Below are 7,927 nucleotides of genomic sequence, written 5' to 3'. Positions count from 1 at the left end.
AAGCTAGCTACAGGAAACGCACTAGATGGAAACCCAACCGGGAGTCTTCACATTTCAAAAAAAATTTTTGCTAACATTAGGAGCAACAGAAGCCATGACAAAGATGTCACAGACTGCAATAACGTGAGATTAATGCAGAATACTAAAAACTACACTATCGCCTAGTCTTCGATTGGGGCACAAATGTCCTTGGAGATCCATTACTTGTTCATCTTTATGAAAGTTAGGCGGTCTGCACTTTCAGAGGACAGCCCGATGTTCTTATCTGTCAGGACACCACCAGCAGCACTGAAGACATGTTCTGAGCGAATGCTGGCTGCCGGGCATGATATAACCTTCAAGGCGTGACAGGTGAGTTCAGGCCACTGTTCCATTTTTGAAAACCAAAATCTAAAAGGGTCCAAACCCAGCATCTGGCAAAATTTACTCATGTGCCTTGGCTCTAACAGAGTAACAACCCAGTAGTCGGCACTATTTTGAATCCTAACAACAATAGGGGAATCATGTCGGTGTGAGAATTCCTACTCCACTCACCTATAGAACTGTTTTAGTAACTATGTGTGTTGGAGTCCTCTTAAAATGTATTATTTATGATACGGCCATTAGATGGCAGCAGAGTTACATATTTATATTACCTTACCCTTGTCAGTTGGGGCACACAGGGTTAACTGGTTTGGACCGCCCTTAGTGTGACAGTTAAGACTGAGGAATTACTGGGAGTTGGTGTCAGCCATGTTTTATTTAAGAAAAGTCAGAGAGGACAGATGTGCTAGGGGCAAAGCAGAAGAAGGACTGGTGTGTGTGTGGGGAAGATATGGAGGATTAACAGCAACAGGCATAATACAGTACAACCTATACTCATGTAGTCAATTTGTGCACTCTCGACTTTTCCAGCTGGTAGGCATTATTGAACGTGTCAGGACTAGGGCAGCCTTAAAGTGTCGTTATATGCAACTGGCATTGTATCTGTAATCCTACCTGTCTTCAAGGCCAGACAGACTGTGTTGTTTTTTAAAAAACTGTGTCGTCTCTTATTCAAGGCTCAGAAGAACTGCACCTAAAGGAACCGAGTATGACCGTGAGTAGAGAACACCGCACACCACACACACCCAGGGACACACGGGTCCCTATTTTCCTGTAGTGGGAGAGGGTGAAGAAGAAAACATAGCATCCCTCGCCACTGACTACCTCCCTGGCCCCCGTTACATCGGGCTCTTCCATGAGGTCCAAGCCCATGGTGTATTGGTGGTTGGGTAACACTGAAGCTTGCTTCCTCCGTCCCCTCCTGCCAACCACGCATAACAGAGGGGATCATTATCCTCTTCATTTCCTGACTGTTCGGTGCTCGCCCATCACCTCTTTCCTCCTTCCTTGTCGTCCTCCATTTTTTCCTCTGCTCTGTCACCTTCACTAACAGTTTGTCTGGTGCCACGAGCCCCCCTCGATCGCTGTAATCCACACTCCTTTGGCGCCCGCCTGTGTGATGACCGTCTGGAACTTAGAGACGTTATCACTTCCTCTGGGACCACTACCTCCTCTCGCAGACTATTCAAAGTGTGCTCCAGCATGTAGATGACTGCATCGTCAGCACTAACCATCTTAGTAGCCAATTAAAACTGCAGAAGGGTACAGAGGTCCTTAATGTATGCCCATTCCGCAAGCTTGATTTGCACCTTTTGCAACATGCGATACTGCATTGGGGCTCAGCGCTGCTGCCACAGTCGCTGCATCATGTGCAGAGTAGAATTCCACTGTGTTGGCACATTGCATATCAACCAGTTAACTAGTATGTCCAAAGACCTCTGTACCGGTGCAAGTCGATGACCCGCGAGATGCGAATGGCAGAAGTGAGCACACAGTGACCGTGCTTTCTACAGCAGCGCATCCAAGCAGGGATAGGGTCGGAGAAATTGCTGTACCACCAGGTTGAGGGCATGAGCCATGAAAGGTACATGTGTGAGGTTGCTCTGGAGTAGGGCAGCCACCAGGTTCGCACCGTTATCGCACATGACCTTCTCTGGCTTCAGGTTCAGTGGAAACAGCCATTGCTTGAACTTGGCCAGGATAGCTGGCCACAGCTCTCGAGCTGTATAACTGTGATCTCCATGGCATATTAATTTTAACACTGCCTGATTGCTTTGAGCCCTAGCTGCGCAATATGGAGGTGGGGGGGATTATCTCTGCACTGTTGGAATGAGTGTCTCATTAAGGCACAGGTGGAGCGCGCTAGAGGAGGCAGAAGCTGTGGAGGAAGTGTTACATACAGAGGTTAGTCTCACAAGGCTTGGGGATTCCAAAACTTGTGGAACAGACCCTTCTCGCCTGCCCTCACAACCACCGGAGTCACCCAGTGCCCAGTCAGCAAGATGTAATGCCCCTGGCCATGCTTGCTCGTCCAGGTGTCTGGTGAAATGCCATCCAGCAGACATAGATTTTTTTCAAGGAACGGGTGATGTCTGCGACATGCTGGTGTACCGCAGGCACAACCTTCTTAAAGAAGTAATGGTGACTGGGCAACTGACACTGGGGGACTGCGACAGCCATCAGCTTTTGGAAGCCGTCTGTATCCACCAGGTGGAAAGGCAGCATTTCTGTGGCCAACAGATTGGAGATGGTGGAGTTTAACCTCTTAGCTTTGGTATGTTTAGGATGAAACAATCTTTTATGTGACCACAACTGCGGGACCGAGGGCTGGTTGCTGTCCTGAGAGGATGGAGTAAGGTGAACATGACAAACTGCTGGACTGTGAGTGAGGTGCAGGTGGAGATGTTACGGTGGAATGAGAAAGATGTGGTGTGCTTGGTGAAACAAAATCTGCAGGCATGTCCATTTCTGTTACAGCTGACGGGCTCTCACTCACCCTGACTGGAGTGGGTAAACAAATGGAGGTTCTGTGGCCGGAGACCTGCATAAGAACACTTGGCACTGTGACGGAGGAGGAAGAAGCAGCAGATGCGGTTGATGGGGCGGCCGATGGTTGATGAGGCCCGCTAGTCCGTATTTTATCGCAGTGAGATTCCCAGACTAATGCATGTTGTTTGCGCATGTGCCGTGTAATGCATGTATTAATCAAATTATTGCAATTTTTGCCTCTAAGAGTCTTTTTTTTTTGCAAAGTTGGCAGATAACGTTAGTTGGGTCATTCTTTGCAGTCTCAAAAAAGGCCCAGACTAGGCAACCCTTGACGCCCCTGCAAATTGCAGACCCGCGACCGCTGCTGGCCAAAGCCACAGTTGTGGCTGATGATGCAGTGGTCATTGTGGTCGCATCACTCCGTGTCTGTGTGGGAGGCCGCAATATAACCTCATCTTCCTCCTCCTCCACCTCCTCTGTTGAGCTACTCCGCTGCAAGCTTCTGGGTTCACACCAAGTGGGATCTACAACCTCATCATCATCCTCTCTGTTCTCCCACTCCTCACCCTGAGAGTCACCCTCCTCCTCTTCCTATCCTGACTGCACAGTATAGTCCGCGTGCGCCTCAGGTAACTGAGTCTCATCAGATGATGAGGGTCAGGATTCTGCTTAGACCCTACTTTGTCCTGCCCCAGATCCAACAGAAAAAAAATTTGGGCATCAGTGCAGATGATTTCCTCCTCTTGAGTCTGCGAATCCTTGGAGTAGACCTCTGATGCCTATGGCATAAAATGAGTGAATAACTCTGCAGACTCACCCATCTGTGATTCCCTACAGGCAGTTGGGCGGTTGGAGAGTTGTGACTCGGTGGGGTGGAAACAAGGGTATTTGGGGTGCCACTTCTGAGGACTGTACTGTGTGTGATGTTGAGGTGGAGAAAGAGGAGGAGAGGCCACTTGATGCAGTGCATGCCATCCACTGGAGCACATGCTCTTTCTGCCCTCATCTACAAGGCATACCGCTGTGCAGCTAGCTGCCAAAGAAAGGGAGTGGAGTAGCCCGTCCAGTAACAGAAGTTGTCAATTGTTTTTGGATCGGACATGAGGGTGTTCAGTAGAGCTTTGACTAACATTACCACCTACCCAACGTACACCTTGAACACCAAGCCTATTCCCCCTTCCACCTCGCTTTTTCCCACTCATGTTGGATGTACCCTTCCCCTCTTTAAATCATCTGTTTAACAAACCTATGCCCAGATTTGTCAGTCACCAGTCACTAAATTACAAATAAGTATTTATTTGCTTTGTAATATGGCTGGAGCACACTATTACCAACAAAAAAATAGATTTTCTAATGTAGAGCCCTGAATAGAGCAGAATCTCAGCGCAAAATAACTACAAGCTCAGATGTGGCCTGCTTTATGTAGCACGGTAGTAACAGAAGGAATCTGATTTTCTAATGTAGAGCCCTGAATAGAGCAGAATCTCAGCGCAAAATAACTACAAGCTCAGATGTGGCCTGCTTTATGTAGCATGGTAGTAACAGAAGGAATCTGATTTTCCAATGTGGAGCCCTGGATAGAGCAGAATCTCAGCGCAAAATAACTGCAAGCTCAGATGTGGCCTGCTTTATGTAGCAAAGTAGTACCAGAAAAAAATATATTTTCGAATGTGGAGTCCTGGATACAGCAGAATCTCAGCGCAAAACAATTGCAAGCTCAGATGTGGCCTGCTTTATGTAGCACAAGAGTTACAGAAAAAAAAACTATTTTCTAATGTGGATCTCTGGATACAGGAGAATCTCAGCGCAAAACAACTACAAGCTCTGATGTGGCCTGCTTTATGTAACACTGTACTACCAGAAAAGATTAGATTTTCCAATAAGGAGCCCTGGATACAGCAGAGTCTCAGCCCTTGTGTCTGGATGTTGTGGATGGCTTCTGAGCCCCGATTCTCCACACATTAAGTTAAGAAAAAAAAAAATAAGAATGACAGTCCGCCGCTCCACCGACCTCTCCCCAACCCCTCCCCTCATCAAACAAATCCCCCCCACTCATCATACAGCACCACTATCCTAGCCAAAGTCCTAAAAAATACTCTGGTGGAAACACAATAACTTATCGAACTTTGGCCGATTTCCTAACATGTTTGCTCTTCTCTAGTGAAGATGACTTTTATTTTTTATTTTATGGTTAATAGTGATGAGCGAATGTGCTCGGTACTCACCCAAGCATCACTGTGCTCCACAAGCTCGGCGAGTATTTCCGGTTGCTCGGGCGGGAACTCGGGTCCTCTCCATGCATGTTTGGCACTCTTTAGAGAGCCACTGAACATGCAGGGATTGCCTGCCACACACTGTAATTCCGTAGCCATGTTAGTTGTGGGCATTACAGTGATTCACTAGCCGCACAGCGTCATCAGGTCTATATAAGACCTGGCGCCGCTATGCTCGTCACAGTGTACCCTGGAATCAGGCAGAGTAGGGAGAGATGCTGCTGCGTCAGGGAGAGATTTGCTTCTTTATAGTTAGTATAGGTATTCCACAACATATACAGTGGTGGCCAAAAGTATTGGCACCCCTGCAATTCTGTCAGATAATACTCAGTTTCTTCCTGAAAATGATTGCAATCACAAATTCTTTGGTATTATTATCTTCATTTAATTTGCTTGCAAGGAGAAAAAACACAAAAGAGAATGAAGCAAAAATCAAATCATTGATCATTTCACACAAAACTCCAAAAATGGGCCAGATAAAAGTATTGGCACCCTTAGCCTAATACTTGGTTGCACAACCTTTAGCAAAAATAACTGCAAACAACCGCTTCCGGTAACCATCAATGAGTTTCTTACAATGCTCTGCTGGAATTGTAGACCATTCTTCTTTGGCAAACTGCTCCAGGTCCCTGATATTTGAAGGGTGGCTTCTCCAAACTGCCATTTTGACATCTCTCCACAGGTGTTCTATGGGATTCAGGTCTGGACTCATTGCTGGCCACTTTAAAAGTCTCCAGTGCTTTCTCTCAAACCATTTTATAGTGCTTTTGGAAGTGTGTTTTGGGTCATTGTCCTGCTGGAAGACCCATGACCTCTGAGGGAGACCCAGCTTTCTCACACTGGGCCCTACATTATGCTGCAAAATTTGTTGGTAGTCTTCAGACTTCATAATGCCATGCACACGGTCAAGCAGTCCAGTGCCAGAGGCAGCAAAGCAACCCAAAAACATCAGGGAACCTCCACCATGTTTGACTGTAGGGACCGTGTTCTTTTCTTTCAATGCCTCTTTTTTTTTTTTTTTCCCTGTACACTCTATGTTGATGCTTTTTCCCAAAAAGCTCTACTTTTGTCTCATCTGACCAGAGAACATTCTTCTAAAACATTTTCAGCTTTCTCAGGTAAGTTTTGGCAAACTCCAGCCTGGATTTTTTATGTCTCGGGGTAAGAAGTGAGGTCTTCCTGGGTATCCTACCATACAGTCCCTTTTCATTCAGATGCCGACGGATAGTACGGGTTGACACTGCTGTACCCTCGGACTGCAGGGCAGCTTGAACTTGTTTGGATGTTAGTCGAGGTTCTTTATCCACCATCCGCACAATCTTGCGTTGAAATCTCTCAATTTTTCTTTTCCGTCCACATCTAGGGAGGTTAGCCACAGTGCCATGGGCTTTAAACTTCTTGATGACACTGCACACGGAAAGACACAGGAACATTCAGGTCTTTGGAGATGGACTTGTAGCCTTGAGATTGCTCATGCTTCCTCACCATTTGGTTTCTCAAGTCCTCAGACAGTTCTTTGGTCTTCTTTCTTTTCTCCATGCTCAATGTGGTACACACAAGGACACAGGACAGAGGTTGAGTCAACTTTAATCCATGTTAACTGGCTGCAAGTGTGATTTAGTTATTGCCAACACCTGTTAGGTGCCACAGGTAAGTTACAGGTGCTGTTAATTACACGAATTAGAGAAGCATCACATGATTTTTCAAACAGTGCCAATACTTTTGTCCACCCCCTTTTTTAGGTTTGGTGTGGAATTATATCCAATTTGGCTTTAGGGCAATTCTTTTTGTGCTTTTTCATTGAAGACAAATTAAATGAAGAGAATAATACCAAAGAATTTGTGATTGCAATCATTTTCAGGAAGAAACTGAGTATTATTTGACAGAATTGCAGGGGTGCCAATACTTTTGGCCACCACTGTGTGTGTGTGTGTGTGTGTGTGTGTGTGTGTGTGTGTGTGTGTGTGTGTGTGTGTGTGTGTGTGTGTGTATATATATATATATATATATATATATATATATATATATATATATATATATATATATATATACACACACAGTACAGACCAAAAGTTTGGACACAACTTCTCATTTACAGATTTTTCTGTATTTTCATGACTTTGAAAATTGTACATTTACACTGAAGGCATCAAAACTATGAATTAACACATGTGCAATTATATACTTAACAAAAAAGTGTGAAACAACTGAAAATATGTCTTATATTTTAGGTTCTTCAAAGTAGCCACCTTTTGCTTTGATGACTGCTTTGCACACTCTTGGCATTCTCTTGATGAGCTTCAAGAGGTAGTCACCGGAAATGGTTTTCACTTCACAGGTGTGCCCTATCAGGTTTAATAAGTGGGATTTATTGCCTTATAAATGGGGTTGGGACCATCAGTTGTGTTGTGCAGAAGTCTGGTGGATACACAGCTGATAGTCCTACTGAATAGACTGTTAGCTGCTTTTTTCTTTCCATAATACAAATTCTAAGTAAAGAAAAACGAGTGGCCATCATTACTTTAAGAAATGAAGGTCAGTCAGTGCGAAAAATTGGGAAAACTTTGAAAGTGTCCCCAAGTGCAGTTGAAAAAACCATCAAGCGCTACAAAGAAACTGGCTCACATGAGGACCGCCCCAGGAAAGGAAGACCAAGAGTCACCTCTGCTTCTGAGGATAAGTTTATCCGAGGCACCAGCCTCAGAAATAGCAGGCTAACAGCAGCTCAGATTAGAGACCAGGTCAAAGCCACACAGAGTTCTAGCAGTAGACACATCTCTACAACAACTGTTAAGAGGAGA

The 7,927-nt window shown here is 45.3% G+C and overlaps 1 protein-coding gene across 8 annotated transcripts in view; it reads left to right on the top strand.

Moving 5' to 3' along the window:
• The first annotated feature begins 700 nt into the window (after positions 1-700).
• LOC141215063 (HAUS augmin-like complex subunit 6) overlaps positions 701-7,927 on the top strand; it is an 88,560-nt gene continuing 81,333 nt past the window's right edge. For 2 of the 8 annotated variants that reach the window (XM_073665623.1, XM_073665496.1), the window contains exon 1: positions 702-1,078. Coding sequence is in view for 5 of the 8 variants with exons in the window: in XM_073665583.1 (XP_073521684.1) it covers positions 2,883-2,980 (98 nt within the window). In the remaining 3 variants the exon portion in view is untranslated. Of the gene's footprint in view, positions 1,079-2,648; positions 2,746-2,841; positions 2,981-7,927 lie in introns of all 8 variants that reach the window. The other 6 variants (XM_073665583.1, XM_073665614.1, XM_073665599.1 and 3 more) reach the window with 6 other exon arrangements.

Source organism: Phyllobates terribilis, unplaced genomic scaffold (assembly GCF_046119375.1).
Source record: "Phyllobates terribilis strain yellow unplaced genomic scaffold, ASM4611937v1 Scaffold_1__5_contigs__length_1240528914, whole genome shotgun sequence".
NCBI classification, from domain to species: Eukaryota; Metazoa; Chordata; class Amphibia; order Anura; family Dendrobatidae; genus Phyllobates; species Phyllobates terribilis.
The sequence above is the reverse complement of the archived record's forward strand: the minus strand, read 5'-3'. Positions and strand labels throughout refer to the sequence as shown.